The sequence below is a fragment of the Phyllobates terribilis genome, unplaced genomic scaffold (assembly GCF_046119375.1).
Source record: "Phyllobates terribilis strain yellow unplaced genomic scaffold, ASM4611937v1 Scaffold_82__1_contigs__length_6685932, whole genome shotgun sequence".
In the NCBI taxonomy this organism is placed as follows: Eukaryota; Metazoa; Chordata; class Amphibia; order Anura; family Dendrobatidae; genus Phyllobates; species Phyllobates terribilis.
Window position 1 is genome coordinate 6,410,051 of NW_027362842.1, and position 18,840 is coordinate 6,428,890.

Sequence of the window (18,840 nt, forward strand, 5' to 3'; positions counted from 1 at the left end):
CTATTATTTTCAGACTACAAGTCTCATCTTCACTACTGCAATTGTACAAGACATTCCTGTCCAATAGTTTAGGGGGATTTCTTCTTACCTACTTGTATATTGCTGAGCTGTGAGGTCTCTCGTTCTCTAACCGTAAGTTACATTAAAATAGCTGCTGAATTTCCTGCCTCAGCTTTAATACAGGTGATGATAGTTCATCGTGATTGGCTGCGCTAAATCATGTGATGTGATAAGCTGTAAGATATTATGGGGAAGCCTGCATGGTTGCGCCTGAGGTTATGTCAGCCTTCTATGACAGATGCAATGTTTAAATTGGCGGCGGACATATTTTCAGCCATTTTTGTGAATTGAATTATCAATTGTCTGAATTCGCCAGCACCTGCAAATTTCATACATTTCAACACAAATTCAATTTTTATTGAACTGATTCAATCATCTGTAATTGTGACCTTTCTTCTTGGGTATTGAGTGCTGAGGATATTGAGTGCCGCGGACGCCACAGCTGATGCCGAACAGAGACTCATAACAGCATCAAGACTGAATCCAGTGAATTTGCAGTTTCTTGGTGCGACGATAGAGCGTAAAATCTTAATTATCCAGATGAATAGATTGTTGAGTCAAGAGAAATACCTTATTGTGTTTTATTAGAGATTGCTGGCTGTGTTTTATTAATGTTCTGCTTGCTCGTCAGTTTATGTACACTAAAGGCCCCGTCACACTAAGCGATGCAGCAGCGATCCCGACAACGATACGACCTGTCAGGGATCGTTGCTGCATCGCTAATACATCGCTGGTGAGCTGTCAAACAGGCAGGATCACCAGCGATCAGGGGAGCAGCGACATCGTGGAAAGAATCATTCCACGATGTTCTGCTCCCGTTACCAGCCTGCTGCAAGCAGGAGCAGGCTGGTAACTATGGTAAACATCGGGTTACTAAGTGCTCGTGTGCCCCTAGTAACCCGCTGTTTACAATGGATACCACTCTGCTACGGTGCGCGGGAGCCTCCACGCACCGTAGCAGAGTGGTATCCATGGTAAACAGCGGGTTACTAAGTGCGCGCGTGCCCCTAGTAACCCGATATTTACCATGGTTACCAGCCAGATCGTTGGTCCCGCTGGTCACACACAGCGATGTGTGCTGGCCAGCTGGAGGCCAACGACCAAAAAATGGTCCAGGACACTTTGCAGCGATCAGCGACCTCACAGCAGGGGCCTGATCGTTGCAAAGTGTCACACATAGCAACATTGCTGGTGAGGTCGCTGGTGAGTCACCAAAACCGTGACACAGCAGCGATCTCGCTATGTGAGACGGGGGCTTAATGTAACTTGTAAAGTGTCCAGCATTCCACTAATCTCATCAGTATCTCAGGAGCCTCTAACCATTGTTCAAAAATTGTCTAGGCCCATTGTGTAAGTGTTGAAAGAAGCCCAGCGGAGCCTTCACCACAGGGAGTCTCACATGTAGACCCAGGTGATGTGGTCGACCTGAGAAAGATACCTCCACTAATGCACACTTAGCTTAGGGGGAGGGTGAGAGCAGTTCTGCCATTAAGGGGGCTGAGCCCAGAGAAGCAGAAGGGACATGTGTTTTTGTAGCAGTAAGACTTGGGAAGCAAAATCAAGGAGAGTCTGAAATACTTTAGAAGGAGAATGAGAGACATCCTTCAGGAAAGTAGATGGATAGCATGGTATCCAAAGAGGCACAGATTAGGATTCTACATGATTCTAGCCTAAAGGTGCCAGCCTTGAGCGGAAAGATTCGGATCTGCTCCTTTGACCATCAGAGAGACATGGATATGTTGTTTGGGGTTGCTAGGAGGGACCCACCGTTCACCTGCCACCCACTGAAACATTCGGAGAAGCCAGATTGGGACCCACTGGTCATCTGGCACCATGGAAGCTCTCGGAGAGACCAGGTTGGGACCCTCGGGTCTCCTGGCCTTGTACATCGATGGACTGCTAGCTTCCTAAGCTTGTCGCTACCTCCTCTCTGTGGGGGCCCACCAGAAGCGGGGGGCCACTGATTGAGGTAGTCTGCACTGGAAGTCTCCAAAGGCGCAGGTGTTCTATCCCAGGCCTGAGGAGAAGGAAGGGTGCGACTGTGTAATGTTGTACCATCTTGGGTATTTGCTGGGACTGTTCTATGTGTTTATTGTCCGCTTTGTGGTTCAATAAAGTATTGCCACGCTGTTTTACCCTCACCCTGTGCTGTCTGAGTAATGTTACGCCCATGGAAGACCCCGAGGCTTCACACTAGGTTGCTGCAGTTTTATACATTGCAAAAGATTGTATCAGCCAGAGATGGCTGACGTGACTCCTGGTGCAGCCGTGCAGGCTTCACCATAAATCCTTGCAGCTATAACGTTACATTGTACAGAGGTACATAGATGATCATACCATGCAGAAGAAGGAACGCAACCAGCCGGCAATATGTGACCAAGTATTGGGACTCAGCTTGTTCTTAGACCAAGAGTGCAGAACCCAGAAGTTGACCATAGAAATGACGTATGACCTCAGAGCCGATAATTCGCTAACACTCGCGAGCACATAATACACATAACTCAATGGTGGAATGAGCAATCAAATCTGAAGTTTATTGAAAATTCATCAATAGACCAAAGCAGCAGCTGATATCCACATCCCCCACGTCTGGTCCATGCCAGTGGTGTGAGAGGGGTCCACGTGTCCAGAAGGTCTTGATATTTGAGTGGATCTAGGGCAATAATATTCATGTCCAGCATATCATTTACCATGGTCATTATAAATGTGGACTCGTAAGAGAGGACCTGTCCGCAGGTGAAAACTGTCAAGACATTGCTCGTATTTTATTCCACTGAAAATTCAGTGTTTTATTTTTGTGATCCTTATGGTTCCAGAGATATGGGTTTTTTATTCAGTGTTATTATTTATGGTGTTTACTAGAGATGATCGATTTACGGGACTCCATTCCAGCGCCCAGATCAGTGGTACCGGGCGGCTATATGGAATGCTCGCCAATCTCTTACTTTCCAGCATCCTCGTCGTGCATTGATTTGCCTGGGCTAGAGTGACGTCATTTATGTGTCACGTTGCACATATGACATTGCACCAGCCCTGACAGACCAAATTCCCCCCAGGGATGCCGGAAAATAAGAGATTGGCAAGCTTTCTGTATAGCCACCGGTACCACTGACCTGGACACTGGACAGATCTGCTCATCACTAGTGTTTTCCAGGAGTGGAGGTGGGGGTTGTCTCTCTACAGGAAGTGGAGGTGGGGGTTGTCTCTCTACAGGAAGTGGAGGTGGGGGTTGTCTCTCTACAGGAAATGGAGGTGGGGGTTGTCTCTCTACAGGAAGGGGAGGTGGGGGTTGTCTCTCTACAGGAAGTGGAGGTGGGGGTTGTCTCTCTACAGGAAGGGGAGGTGGGGGTTGTCTCTCTACAGGAAGTGGAGGTGGGGGTTGTCTCTCTACAGGAAATGGAGGTGGGTGTTGTCTCTCTACAGGAAGTGGTAGTGGGAGTAGTCTCTCTACAGGAAATGGAGGTGGGAGTTGTCTCTCTACAGGAAATGGAGGTGGGCATTGTTTCTCTACAGGAAGTGGAGGTGGATGTTGTATCTCTACAGGAAGTGGAGGTGGGGGTTGTCTCTCTACAGGAAGTGGAGGTGGGGAGTTGTCTCGCTACAGGAAGTGGAGGTGGGGGTTGTCTCGCTACAGGAAGTGGAGGTGGGGGTTGTCTCTCCACAGGAAGTGGAAGTGGGAGTTGTCTCTCCACAGGAAGTGGAGGTGGATGTTGTCTCTCTACAGGAAGTGGAGGTGGGGGTTGTCTCTCTACAGGAAATGGAGCTGGGTGTTGTCTCTCTACAGGAAGTGGTAGTGGGGGTAGTCTCTCCACAGGAAGTGGAGGTGGGCATTGTCTTTCTACAGGAAGTGGAGGTGGAGGTTGTCTCTCTACAGGACGTGGAGGTGGAGAGTTGTCTCTCTACAGGAAATGGAGGTGGGGGTTGTCTCTCTACAGGAAGTGGAGGTGGGGGTTGTTTCTCTACAGGAAGTGGAGGTGGGGAGTTGTCTCTCTACAGGAAGTGGAGGTGGGGGTTGTCTCTCTACAGGAAATGGAGGTGGGGGTTGTCTCTCTACAGGAAGTGGAGGTGGGGGTTGTCTCTCTACAGGAAATGGAGGTGGGGGTTGTCTCTCTACAGGAAGTGGAGGTTGTCTATCTACAGGAAATGGAGGTAGGGGTTGTCTCTCTACAGGAAGTGGAGGTGGGGGGTTGTCTCTCTACAGGAAGTGGAAGTGGGTCTTTCTTTGTCTTGCAGCTCTTATTCTTCTGCTTGTTAAACTGCATACAGGCAATGATAGAAAGGTAAGCCATGGAACAGAGGGAGGAGCAATGCATGCCTTCTGGTGAGGAAAAGGAAGCTCCTGCACCCATAGTGCTGGCAAAATGCTGATTAAGAAGAAACAGCCACTGATAAAGATAGGATGGCAGATAATAAAGCAGGGCAATCTGGACACTTCTTGGACATGTTAGACTTCATCTTTTACTGGGGATGGGAGTTGTAAGACCATGACAGATGTGTACTAATGATTTTGTTGCATTTTTCTATGAATTTCTGCAGTAAGCATAATCTATGGAATCATTGGTGCTCATCGCTTCATCCAGGCTGGTGACAATGCTGTGGCCGGGATGAGTGATCCTCTACGGTGTATATTTCTCCTGTGTAATCACCAGATTGTAATGTGAGACTCCTTTCCATACTCCACTTATCTCAACCTCAGAACCAAGCAGCGTCCGGGCTGCTGCCTTGTACCGAACATTTATTTCAGCTTTCATCACCGAGGCCGACATTCGAATGGCTCTACCGGCCTCCAGCTCTACATCTTTACTCGACGAGAAGGAAACCTGAAGAAAACAATGGAAGACGATGAGATTATGTTACAACGGTCCAACGTCTGGTGTCTTACGTGTCTTGTGTAGAGAGAGAACAAAATGTGAAGACATGGTTGTATCCACTTTAATATTTCCTTCAAACAGTGCCATACTCTTGGTAGTGGTTGTACTCTTGCAGGACCCTGATCCAGTGGCCTCATCGGTGGTCACCAGACCAGAACCCTGCAAACTTCATCCTAGCTGCTGACATTCCTTCTTTTGGTTATTTGTTCCAGCGTGACATCATAGCTGAATCACAGGGTAATGATGACATCATGCCAGGTAACTAACGGACGGATCCCCATTAATCTGATATTGATGGGGGGGTCCCGAGGATCGGATCTGTTCACAAAGTCGATAGCCTCATACACTCACCTCTTGGTCATTGGTCTTCATGAAGTTCCACTTGTGGCCGGAGCTCATGTTCAATGAAATGTTCCCAGAATCCACAGAAAAGTAGGGAACGGCGCACTGCACAGTAAGGTCAGGTCCAAACGTAAATCCGCTAGGTTCCTGGATGAAGCTGCTGGACTCCGTTATGGTTTTTTGGATCCTGTCACAATAAAGACCATGAATTCATTGTGATTTGGGGAATGTTGCACATTTCCATTAGTCGGATCCTATCTGGTAACCAACTATGTAGTCTCCAGAAATGTCGCCAACACCTAGACAGTAGCATTGGCGCTGTATACAGCCGTCCTCCCGCCCTACACAGCAGGATTATCTGCCCCTGCATCACCTTCTCTGGCACCGATGGTCACCGATCCCGTCCTGATTATCTAGATCCCAGAATTACAACCAATCTGAAGCTCGTCTCCCGATGCAGAGGTGCCATGGACTATTACATCTCTTTACTGATCACAGACAGTGGATGTATGGACTGAAGTACTTGTATATCAGTGCACACATTCTGGCTACTTTCAGCCACCACTAGAGGGAGCTCTGGAGCCTACTGCATACAGGGATACAAGGGAATCCATTATGACACCGTCTGCAGTCACCTCTCTCTATCGGTAGCCTGACTGCTATGACTGCCTATGAAGAAGAGTAAGAAAATCTTATTTTAGGCCATGTTTGGGACTACGTTTTTCTGGTGCTCTTCTATGGATCTCTATATTGACCAAGTGTTGTAAGTATGGAGGTAAACAGATCCCAGCGCAGCCTGAATAGCAGCATCTATGGCCACCATGTCCAGATAACAGTGTTCACCATTGGATGTACTGTATATGTATATATCCCACTATACAGACGTACAATGGGGTATAAGGATTGGAACATAGTACTGGGACTATCGTAGAAGATATAGTACTAGTGGGTCTGTACATTCTGCCTTGACCTGTCACTTGCCTTGAATATGTCATTTTCTTACCTGGTGTAGATGCCGCGGTTCTCCTCAATCTGGCGATGTTCTTTGTTCTTGCTCCTCTCTGTTCCTGAGATCTGGTCTCCTCTCTTCCCTCCTCATGAATCTTGTATTTTTAGCCAAGAAGGTGTGGCCCTCAAAAGGATAATGAATGAGTACACCCATCTGGCTAATTTCTCTACATGGAAAAGGTGGCGATATCTCCGGAACGGAAAGACGAAGGAACAAAAGAAGAACAGCGCCAGATTCAGGAGAACAGCGGCATTTACACCAAGTAAGAATATCACTCATTATGGCACAAGACAGATCCTCTAACAGACTGAGTCTGGTTAAGCATGGCAGCATGGAAAGAAGGAATCCTATAGCAGAGCCATATTGGGGGCAGTGTCCGGCGCGCCAGGTCTTTCCTACACCCATAACTCTGAGTGGAGCAGAAATGACTGTATGAAGTCACCCTGTATGAAGGTGGGCAGCTAACGACTGGGGTCCCCAGTGGTCCCTGAGTTATCAATGTCACACAGCTGCGGAGACTCCAGGAGAAGCCCCAGTTATACCTGTCCATTAGTGATGAGCAAGTATGTTTGGCGAGTATGTTCAGGCGAGTACCGAGTATCTTTAGCGTACTCAGTGATATGTTTGAATCGCTCCCGTGTGCATGATTTGCGACTGTTTGACAGCTTTAATACATGTGAGGAATGCGAAAGAAACCAGCATTACTACATGTATTAAAGCTGTCAAACAGTCGCAAATCATGCACACGGGAGTGATTCAACCATATCACCGAGTAGGCTGAATATACTCGGTACTCACCCGAGCATACTCGCCGAAAGAGTTAACCGAACATACTCGCTCATCACTACTGTCCATACATGGACAATGACATCACCAGAGCCATAAAGGACGCCATGATACATACACAATACATACATGTGCTGTATAATGCCACCTGTCACACATAAAGTAGTTTGCCTCCGCTACAACATGTGTATTTTAATATGGACTCTATTGGATTGAATTGTGTAGGCTACAACCATACCAAACTTTTTTTCGTAAGACATACTGCTGACATATTCCCCATCTATGAAGGCCAAAACGACACCATCTAACTGATACCTATGGACATGTGGGTGTCACTGCGACACATCACGTATTATCGTCATGTGACCATAGCGCTTCGTCGGCCCCGAGTAGATCACTTACAAGAAGATGCTTCTCAGAGTGCGTCTGCCGTCCCTGTTGTCGTAGATCTTCTCCTTTAACACCACAGGGACACTAGAAACGTTCCCTCTCATATCGGGCAGGAACTCAATGCTCAGAATCTCCTGAATTACTTTATCTTGAACAAATGCAAAATATATCAAGTCATCGTAGCCGGATCCCAAGTATTGGGCCCTCTCCAGGTATCTGGAGCCGGAGTCACCTGGGGCTGGTGGATCTCCACTGTACAGGAACCCATTCTTCTTATCTATACACCACAGTTTTCCATCAGGACTGAAGCACATGGACTGGCATATGTCCCAGTCCTGTCCAATCCTGGTGCTTGACGTCATCCATGAAGAATCTTCACCAGTTGGCGGTTCTCCCTTGTACAGCTCACCGTCATGGCTCACAGCGTACAGAGCGCCGGCTGGATCAAAGAACATTGCATCAAACTGGCTCCAAGTCCCGATTTTCTTTGCCTTAGTTAATTTATTATCTGGTTCTGGCCCCTTAAGGATCTCGCCATTAATTGACATAACATATCATTCTCCGGCGGGATGGTAAAGATTCTTTTTGAACTTTAAAAATTCATTTCCAAGTCTGGCAGAAACTGATATAAAACCAGAAAGTTTAAGAGGATTCAATGGACTTTGGTATAGATCTCCATTATGGATGGAATACAGCGTCCCCTGGGGGCTGACGGTCACAAGGCTGAAATTTTCCAACTGACCCAAAGTGAATGATTTGCTCTTAAAATTATCGTATTCATCTCTGGGTGGTGAGCCGATAATGACAGAATTATTCATAGTCACAGCCAGAAGAAGCGTCTCTGAAAAGAAGTGAGAACGGAAATCAGAAAAAATATTAAAATGTCTTATTTCTATAGAGTGTAAGCTCCTGTGGTCAGCACTCCTCCTCCTCCTCCTGTATCTATAGAGTGTAAGCTCCTGTGGTCAGGACTCCTCCTCCTCCTCCTGTATCTATAGAGTGTAAGCTCCTTTGGTCAGGACTCCTCCTCCTCCTGTATCTATAGAGTGTAAGCTCCTGTGGTCAGGACTCCTCCTCCTCCTCCTGTATCTATAGAGTGTAAGCTCCTGTGGTCAGGACTCCTCCTCCTCCTCCTGTATCTATAGAGTGTAAGCTCCTGTGGTGAGGACTCCTCCTCCTCCTCCTGTATCTATAGAGTGTAAGCTCCTGTGGTCAGGACTCCTACTCTCCCTCCTGTATCTATAGAGTGTAAGCTCCAGTGGTCAGGACTCCTCCTGCTCCTCCTGTATCTATAGAGTGTAAGCTCCTGTGGTCAGGACTCCTCCTCCTCCTCCTGTATCTATAGAGTGTAAGCTCCTGTGGTCAGGACTCCTCCTCCTCCTCCTGTATCTATAGAGTGTAAGCTCCTGTGGTCAGGACTCCTCCTCCTCCTCCTGTATCTATAGAGTGTAAGCTCCTGTGGTCAGGACTCCTCCTCCTGTATCTATAGAGTGTAAGCTCCTGTGGTCAGGACTCCTCCTCCTCCTGTATCTATAGAGTGTAAGCTCCTGTGGTCAGGAATCCTCCCCCTCCTCCTGTATCTATAGAGTGTAAGCTCCTGTGGTCAGGACTCCTCCTCCTCCTCCTGTATCTATAGAGTGTAAGCTCCTGTGGTCAGGACTCCTCCTCCTCCTCCTGTATCTATAGAATGTAAGCTCCTGTGGTCAGGACTCCTCCTCCTCCTGTATCTATAGAGTGTAAGCTCCTGTGGTCAGGACTCCTCCTCCTCCTGTATCTATAGAGTGTAAGCTCCTGTGGTCAGGACTCCTCTTCCTCCTCCTGTATCTATAGAGTGTAAGCTCCTGTGGTCAGGACTCCTCCTCCTCCTGTATCTATAGAGTGTAAGCTCCTGTGGTCAGGACTCCTCTTCCTCCTCCTGTATCTATAGAGTGTAAGCTCCTGTGGTCAGGACTCCTCCCCCTCCTCCTGTATCTATAGAGTGTAAGCTCCTGTGGTCAGGACTCCTCCTCCTCCTCCTGTATCTATAGAGTGTAAGCTCCTGTGGTCAGGACTCCTCTTCCTCCTCCTGTATCTATAGAGTGTAAGATCCTGTGGTCAGGACTCCTCCTCCTCCTGTATCTATAGAGTGTAAGCTCCTGTGGTCAGGACTCCTCCCCCTCCTGTATCTATAGAGTGTAAGCTCCTGTGGTCAGGACTCCTCCTCCTCCTGTATCTATAGAGTGTAAGCTCCTGTGGTCAGGACTCCTCCTCCTCCTGTATCTATAGAGTGTAAGCTCCTGTGGTCAGGACTCCTCCTCCTCCTGTATCTATAGAGTGTAAGCTCCTGTGGTCAGGACTCCTCTTCCTCCTCCTGTATCTATAGAGTGTAAGCTCCTGTGGTCAGGACTCCTCCTCCTCCTGTATCTATAGAGTGTAAGCTCCTGTGGTCAGGACTCCTCCTCCTCCTGTATCTATAGAGTGTAAGCTCCTGTGGTCAGGACTCCTCTTCCTCCTCCTGTATCTATAGAGTGTAAGCTCCTGTGGTCAGGACTCCTCCTCCTCCTCCTGTACCTATAGAGTGTAAGCTCCTGTGGTGAGGACTCCTCCTCCTCATCCTGTATCTATAGAGTGTAAGCTCCTGTGGTCAGGACTCCTCCTCCTCCTGTATCTATAGAGTGTAAGCTCCTGTGGTCAGGACTCCTCCTCCTCCTCCTGTATCTATAGAGTGTAAGCTCCTGTGGTGAGGACTCCTCCTCCTCCTCCTGTATCTATAGAGTGCAAGCTCCTGTGGTGAGGACTCCTCCTCCTCCTCCTGTATCTATAGAGTGTAAGCTCCTGTGGTGAGGACTCCTCCTCCTCCTCCTGTATCTATAGAGTGTAAGCTCCTGTGGTCAGGACTCCTCCTCCTCCTCCTGTATCTATAGAGTGTAAGCTCCTGTGGTCAGGACTCCTCCTCCTCCTGTATCTATAGAGTGTAAGCTCCTGTGGTCAGGACTCCTCCTCCTCCTGTATCTATAGAGTGTAAGCTCCTGTGGTCAAGACTCCTCCTCCTCCTCCTGTATCTATAGAGTGTAAGCTCCTGTGGTCAGGACTCCTCTTCCTCCTCCTGTATCTATAGAGTGTAAGCTCCTGTGGTCAGGACTCTTCTTCCTCCTCCTGTATCTATAGAGTGTAAGCTCCTGTGGTCAGGACTCCTCCTCCTCCTCCTGTATCTATAGAGTGTAAGCTCCTGTGGTCAGGTCTCCTCCTCCTCCTGTATCTATAGAGTGTAAGCTCCTGTGGTCAGGACTCCTCCTCCTCCTGTATCTATAGAGTGTAAGCTCCTGTGGTCAAGACTCCTCCTCCTCCTCCTGTATCTATAGAGTGTAAGCTCCTGTGGTCAGGACTCCTCTTCCTCCTCCTGTATCTATAGAGTGTAAGCTCCTGTGGTCAGGACTCTTCTTCCTCCTCCTGTATCTATAGAGTGTAAGCTCCTGTGGTCAGGACTCCTCCTCCTCCTCCTGTATCTATAGAGTGTAAGCTCCTGTGGTCAGGACTCCTCCTCCTCCTGAATCTATAGAGTGTAAGCTCCTGTGGTCAGGACTCCTCCTCCTCCTGTATCTATAGAGTGTAAGCTCCTGTGGTCAGGACTCCTCCTCCTCCTGTATCTATAGAGTGTAAGCTCCTGTGGTCAGGACTCCTCCTCCTCCTCCTGTATCTATAGAGTGTAAGCTCCTGTGGTCAGGACTCCTCCTCCTCCTCCTGTATCTATAGAGTGTAAGCTCCTGTGGTCAGGACTCCTCCTCCTCCTCCTGTATCTATAGAGTGTAAGCTCCTGTGGTCAGGACTCCTCCTCCTCCTGTATCTATAGAGTGTAAGCTCCTGTGGTCAGGACTCCTCCTCCTCCTGTATCTATAGAGTGTAAGCTCCTGTGGTCAGGACTCCTCCTCCTCCTGTATATATAGAGTGTAAGCTCCTGTGGGCAGGACTCCTCCTTCCCCTCCTGTATCTATAGAGTGTAAGCTCCTGTGGTCAGGACTCCTCCTCCTCCTGTATCTATAGAGTGTAAGCTCCTGTGGTCAGGACTTCTCCTCCTCCTGTATCTATAGAGTGTAAGCTCCTGTGGTCAGGACTCCTCCTCCTCCTGTATCTATAGAGTGTAAGCTCCTGTGGTCAGGACTCCTCTTCCTCCTCCTGTATCTATAGAGTGTAAGCTCCTGTGGTCAGGACTCCTCCTCCTCCTGTATCTATAGAGTGTAAGCTCCTGTGGTCAGGACTCCTCTTCCTCCTGTATCTATAGAGTGTAAGCTCCTGTGGTCAGGACTCCTCCTCCTCCAGTATCTATAGAGTGTAAGCTCCTGTGGTCAGGACTCCTCCTCCTCCTGTATCTATAGAGTGTAAGCTCCTGTGGTCAGGACTCCTCCTCCTACTGTATCTATAGAGTGTAAGCTCCTGTGGTCAGGACTCCTCCTCCTCCTGTATCTATAGAGTGTAAGCTCCTGTGGTCAGGACTCCTCCTCCTCCTGTATCTATAGAGTGTAAGCTCCTGTGGTCAGGACTCCTCCTCCTGTATCTATAGAGTGTAAGCTCCTGTGGTCAGGACTCCTCCTCCTCCTCCTGTATCTATAGGGTGTAAGCTCCTGTGGTCAGGACTCCTCCTCCTACTGTATCTATAGAGTGTAAGCTCCTGTGGTTAGGACTCCTCCTCCTCCTGTATCTATAGAGTGTAAGCTCCTGTGGTCAGGACTCCTCCTCCTCCTGTATCTATAGAGTGTAAGCTCCTGTGGTCAGGACTCCTCCTCCTGTATATATAGAGTGTAAGCTCCTGTGGTCAGGACTCCTCCTCCTCCTCCTGTATCTATAGGGTGTAAGCCCCTGTGGTCAGGACTCCTCCTCCTCCTGTATCTATAGAGTGTAAGCTCCTGTGGTCAGGACTCCTCCTCCTCCTGCTGTATCTATAGAGTGTAAGCTCCTGTGGTCAGGACTCCTCCTCCTACTGTATCTATAGAGTGTAAGCTCCTGTGGTCAGGACTCCTCCTCCTCCTGCTGTATCTATAGAGTGTAAGCTCCTGTGGTTAGGACTCCTCCTCCTCCTGTATCTATAGAGTGTAAGCTCCTGTGGTCAGGACTCCTCCTCCTCCTGTATCTATAGAGTGTAAGCTCCTGTGGTCAGGACTCCTCCTCCTCCTGTATCTATAGAGTGTAAGCTCCTATGGTCAGGACTCCTCCTCCTGTATATATAGAGTGTAAGCTCCTGTGGTCAGGACTCCTCCTCCTGTATATATAGAGTGTAAGCTCCTGTGGTCAGGACTCCTCCTCCTCCTCCTGTATCTATAGGGTGTAAGCTCCTGTGGTCAGGACTCCTCCTCCTACTGTATCTATAGAGTGTAAGCTCCTGTGGTCAGGACTCCTCCTCCTCCTGCTGTATCTATAGAGTGTAAGCTCCTGTAGTCAGGACTCCTCCTCCTCCTGCTGTATCTATAGAGTGAAATTGACGCGCCCCTGGGCCTGTGTCGCGCTGCGTTGCGCACGCGGGAGCTTACCCGGAGCCGGATCTGTTTAGGGTTGTAGTCTCGTGGCGGTGACCCGGTCCGTGCCCAGGGAGTCAAACTGGACGGCAGTCTGTTAGCGGTAGAAAATGTTTGATGACTACGCCACCCGTTGAATGCAGCCAGGGGGCTGCTGCTGCAGGGCAGACCGCGGAGGCCGGTGGAAGGATGGTGCAGCGTGATAGTATAACCCCCAACGGGAGGGGTATGGCCTCAGGGCAGCCGACGTGGATGATGGGGGTAGCAGGAACCACTCAGAGACGGTATGGTAGCGTTCAGGGTCTTTACTGGTAACAACGATAGACCCTCCCGGAGTACTTGCTAGCGAACGGGGCCTGGTCAGTCCTTGAGCAGATGGGATCTCCCCTGGCCAGGCGTAGTTGTAGGCCTCCCAAGCTGACTGTACTCTTCTGGCTACCTTGCTAGAAGCTGATGTAAGTAGCCGACGTCCCTGAGTGTACCGTGTGGTGCTCACCCGTATGGCCGGTGACTCGGGGCCTTCTAATGGCTTCCGCTCCACGATGGCGGTGCTGGTCCCACGCGTGTGACCGGGCCTTCGGGCTTCTGGGCCAGGGGACCTGAAATCCCCTGCCTGACAGATTCTGCTGCTGGGTAGAAGTTAGTCCCCACAGCCTCGGACTCCGGGTCCGGTAAAGAATCTTCTTAGTCAGGGCGAGCTCTTTAGCTGCCAGCCCCTGACTCCTTGTGACTCTGCTGCTTCCTATGCTGCTCTTGTCTCTACTCTTCCTGGACTCACTAACCCTGCCTCAGCCCCGGGTTTATACAGGGGAAGTTCTTCCCCTCCTAAGGCTGGGCAGGAGGTGTGGCATGCACAGGATCCCTGACCAAAGGACCTCCCACCTGCTCTCAGACGTAATATCTCTATCACTGTGACAACCAGACCCCTGGGGTGTCACACTCCCCCCTAGTGAAATTTAGTACTCCGGGACTAAACACTTTTTAGAAAAATATAACAAGGTATATCAAAGAACAATAAAATACAATAAGGAAACACAATAAGATGGTCACGGATGTCCGCAACCGGGTGCAGTCTTTGAAGAAAAGCAAAGGTGTCCATTTCACCAACACAGGGAGACGTAACCAGGTAGGGGTCTGTCCTACCCCGAGTCCTTAACAGTCTCTAGTCCATCCTGGGTTACGCTCCAACTATATACAAAGGATTCCCGGTAAATCCACCGAAGACTCCTAAAAACAACTAGAAACACAAAATTACACACAAGCAACAATAAACAGGTAAACATTGTAAAACAACTTAAACATTTAGATCCTCCAACGTGCGGGTAACTGTCCTCTAGTGGCCCTAGTGGACCTACGGAGCTGACTGTCTGGCCCTGAACTACAGGGTGTAGGAGCTGTCAAGGGTAAACTGGGCAGCTGTCTACCGGCTCTTTGTCTCACTAGGGGTACGGCAGGCTCACTATAAGCAGAGGGTGGATTCTCCTGTTCCGCTTGGGTGGAGTCTTCTGCCTCCTGGACCGGCTGCTCTTCCAGCTCTACCCGTTGCTCCGTAGGTTCTTGGGATGATGGTTGGAGGAAGGTGAGTACGGGTACCACAACTGCACCATTGACTTGAGTCCAAGACCGAGGGAAGTCCCCGAGCACGGTACTAACCATATCTTCCCTTTCTTCCACGGGTCGATGGTCTTCCTGTTCCTCCTCAGGGTTCCTCAGTTGTTCGGGGCACTTCTTCAGGTGGTCCCGGGATACAATGGCTGTGGTTTCCCCTCCGTCTTTACTGATGGTACAGACCTTCGGGTTCTCGTGGCTTGAGGGCAGTACGGTGTACGGGTCCTTCTCCCATTGGTCGTCCAACTTGTGGAGCCGTCTCTTCCTCTTCAAGACCTGCTCTCCGGGTACCAGGGGAACAGCGGGAGCATACTGGTTGTAAGTCTTCTCTTGTCTTTCCCTAGCCTGACAGAGACTTCGCTCCACGCTCTCCTGTACTTTCCGGTACTGCTGCTGCCTCTCTGTGTCCCAGTCTGTTTCTGGTGAAGTGTCCTCGGGCGTCAGGACTCCCATTTCCAGGTCAACAGGTAACTTACCAGGTCTTGCCCTCATTAGGTAAGCCGGGGTACAGTTGGTGGAACCTACCGGGATGTGGTTGTATAGGTCCACCAGATCGGGCAACTTCTCAGGCCACAGACTGCGTTCTTCCAGGGGCAACGTTTTTAGAAGATCCATTACCACCTGGTTCATTTTCTCACAAAGTCCATTAGTTTGCGGATGGTAGGGTGTCGTCCTTATCTTCCGGCAGCCATACAGATTGCAGAATTCCTGGAAGACCTCCGCTTCAAAGGCAGGTCCCTGGTCCGTCAGCACTTGGTCCGGGTACCCGTGTGGACGGCAAAAATGCTGCTGGAAGGCTCTAGCTGCTGTTCGAGCCGTTAAGTCCTTGACGGGGACGACAACCAGAAACCGGGAGTAATGATCCACGATGGTTAACGCGTAGACGTAGCCACTTCTGCTGGGGGTCAGTTTTACATGATCCAAGGCTACCAGTTCCAACGGTTGCCGGGTGACGATGGACTGCAGGGGAGTCTTCTGGCTGGCCCGGTCCTTCCTTCTCAGATTGCACGGGCCACAGTCTCTGCACCACTTCTCGATGGTTCCCCTCATGCCTACCCAGTGGAACCGCTCGCGCAGCAGGAACTCCAGCTTTTTCCACCCGAAGTGTCCAGCTCCGTCGTGGTATGCCTCCATCACCATGGCTGCGTCTCTTCGTGGCACCACTACTTGCCAGAGTAGTTCATGCGTCCTGGAGTTAACCATTCTGCGGCACAACTTCCCCTTGTAAAGGAACAGTCGACTCTTCTCTGCCCATAGTTGTTTGGCTTCCTCTGGAGCGTCTGATTCCAGGCTAGCCTCCGGGCGAGTCAGCATCTCCTTCACCAGTCGGACGGCAGGGTCGCTGTCTTGCGTTTCCGCCCAGTTGTAGTGAGGTAAGGGGTTCAACGTAGCAGCCTGCTTACTCCTTACCCGGTGGGAATACTGGATAGTCCCATGACGGTGGAACGCAGGGAGTTCAACTTCTTCCAGTCCCTCCGGATCTTCTCCTCCGTCCGGCAGGTTGGGCATCCTGGACAGGGTGTCCGCGTTGGTATTGGAGCGCCCTGCCCGGTATTTAATTGTGAACTCGTAGTTGGACAGACGGGCCATCCACCTCTGCTCCAGGGCACCGAGTCTTGCCGTGTCCAGGTGTGTCAGCGGGTTGTTATCCGTGTATACGGTGAACCGGGAAGAAGCGAGGTAATGCTTAAAGCGCTCGGTGACTGCCCATACCACGGCCAGGAACTCTAGCTTAAATGAGCTATAATTCTCGGGATTCCTTTCGGTGGGTCGCAGTTTTCGGCTGGCATAGGCGATTACTCGCTCTTTCCCCTGCTGAATCTGGGACAGTACGGCTCCTAGCCCGACGTTACTGGCGTCGGTGTAGAGGATGAAGGGCTGGCTATAGTCCGGATACGCCAAGATTTCATCCCCCGTGAGGGCCATCTTCAGCTGGCGGAAGGACTCTTCCTCTAGCTCTTCCCATTTGAAGGGCGGCTTCTGGTTCTTGGCCTTCCGGGACTGGCCTATCAGGAGGTCCTGCATAGGCGCCGCCTTTTTGGTGAAACCGGGAATAAACCTTCGGTAGTAGCCTACCAACCCTAGGAACTGCCGCACTTCTTTTACGCTGGAAGGGCTTGGCCATCCTTTGATTGCGGTGATCTTATCGGGGTCGGGAGCCACTCCGTCAGCGCTCACCACGTGTCCCAGGTATTGCACCTTTGGTTTCAGGAGGTGACACTTGGAGGGTTTCACCTTTAGGCCGTAACTCGCCAGAGCTTCGAACACCTCTGCCAGGTGTTTCAGGTGGTCCTCATAAGTTTTGGAGTATACGATGACATCGTCCAGGTACAACAGGACCGTCTCGAAGTTTCTGTGGCCCAGACAGCACTCCATTAATCGTTGGAAGGTTCCTGGGGCGTTGCAGAGTCCGAACGGCATGCAGGTGAACTCGCTAAGTCCCATCGGGGTGGTGAATGCGGTCTTCTCCCGGTCCGCCTCTGCTACAGGAACCTGCCAGTACCCGCTAGTGAGATCCAAGGTAGAGAAGAAGTTAGCAGATCTTAAAGCAGCCAATGACTCCTCTATCCTTGGTAAGGGGTACGCATCCTTGTGTGTGATACGGTTGATTTTCCGGTAATCTACACACATCCTCATGGTGTTGTCTTTCTTTTTGACTAAAACTAGTGGGGCTGCCCAGGGGCTACAGCTATCCCGGATTACCCCAGCCTCCTTCATGTCTCTAAGCATCCCCTTGGCGTGTTGGTAATGTGCAGGGGGTACGGGTCGATACCTCTCTTTTATGGGAGGATGATCTCCCGTGGGGATGCGGTGTTCTACCCCCTTGACTCGCCCGAAGTCTAACGGGTGTTTACTAAACACTCTCTCATACTCTTGAACCACCCGATAGACTCCTTGTTTCTGGTGTGAGGGAGTGGAGTCAGTACCCAGATGTAGTTGCTGACACCAGTCCTCCATGTCTTTCTTAGAGCCGTTACCTTCCTCCGGGTGAGATGGAGGCAAGGGTTCCACAGATTGTATAGAATTTTGATTAGTGGTATATAATTTGGCCAGCGTGGCATACCGGGGCAGGTACACTTCCCTCTCCCCGATATTTATTATGCGAACGGGCACCCTCCCATGGCGTACATTGACCACCCCCCGTGCTGTCAAAATGGTGGGCCTACTGTCTGAGTAAACTGGTTCTACCATTGCCTGGTAATCTCTACCTCTCAGACCAATAGCTGCCCGGCACCAAATCATCATTTCACTTTTTGGGGGCATGGCAATAGGAAAAGGGTCACACATTCTTACGCTACCAATCTCACCGCCGGAGAGTTCCACTTGTTGCCGTTGCATCAGTGCCCGGATCTCTTTCTGGAGCACCCGCTGCTCGCCGGAGCTGGCATTCTTGGCAACCTGCTGTAAAAGGAAAATCACCTCTGCAAGACAATTTTCAATTACATTAGTTCCTAGAGTTATTTTTGGGTGACTCTCATGTTTGTCAATATCTACAATGATCAGTCCCTGTGCGGCCAGTTCGACTCTACCAATTTTGATGGTCACCTCTTTAAATCCGATCTGTGGCACGGGCTGACCATTGCTGGCGATGATACTCAAGTCGTCGTCAGGGTAGCGGGTAATATCCGAGTCATTCCAGTACTGCTTGAAGAGCACGTACGGGATGGTGGTGACCTGTGACCCGGTGTCCAGTAGGGCACTCATGGGAATGCTATCCAGTACCACAGGCAAGACTGGACGTCCTCCCACATATCTGTCGCGCCAGTTCGATGGGCCTGGTGATCTTTTTCCTGGGGGTTGGCCCTCTACCCCAGGTTGTGCCCGTTTAAAGAACAGTACCTTTCCATATGTCCGGGTTGATTGCAGCGGCGGCAGATGGGTCGTCCGTCCTCGCTGTATCGGTCACTGGGTCTTCCTCTGGCCGGTGGGGTCCTCCTTGGTCGACGCCACGGGATGTCCTCCGGTCCGGATGCCAGCTGGATCTTCCCTGGAGTGGAAACCTGTAAAGACTGCACAGTTCGGGTTAGCGCAGCAACGCTTTTAGCTAGCTCTTGGACCTGATGGTGTAGGTCTGGAGCCGGGTCATTGTCCAAAGCCTGCGCATCAGCTCCCACAGGCCCTGCTGACAAGGGCGCCGCCTCCTGGTAGTAAGTGGTAGTGGGGCGTCTGTGGGTCACAACGCCACCTGGTGCCGGTTCTCGGAGCACCCGGATGGCTCTGTCCTTGAACTGTGCAAATTCTAGATGAGGGTCCTGTAAGGCCATTGCCCGCAACTGGGTGCGGTGGG

At 50.4% G+C, this 18,840-nt stretch overlaps 1 protein-coding gene across 2 annotated transcripts in view; it reads right to left on the reverse strand.

Annotated features, from left to right (window-relative positions):
- Nucleotides 1-2,568: 2,568 nt before the first annotated feature.
- LOC141197285 (uncharacterized) overlaps nt 2,569-18,840 on the reverse strand; it is a 167,969-nt gene continuing 151,697 nt past the window's right edge. For both annotated transcript variants that reach the window (XM_073662673.1, XM_073662672.1), the window contains exons 2-4: nt 7,471-8,299; nt 5,283-5,460; nt 2,569-4,880 (exon numbers count right to left, since the gene is read on the reverse strand). In XM_073662673.1, coding sequence (XP_073518774.1) covers nt 4,677-4,880; nt 5,283-5,460; nt 7,471-8,006 — 918 coding nt within the window. In that variant the 5' untranslated portion in view covers nt 8,007-8,299 and the 3' untranslated portion in view covers nt 2,569-4,676. The remainder of the gene's footprint in view (nt 4,881-5,282; nt 5,461-7,470; nt 8,300-18,840) is intronic.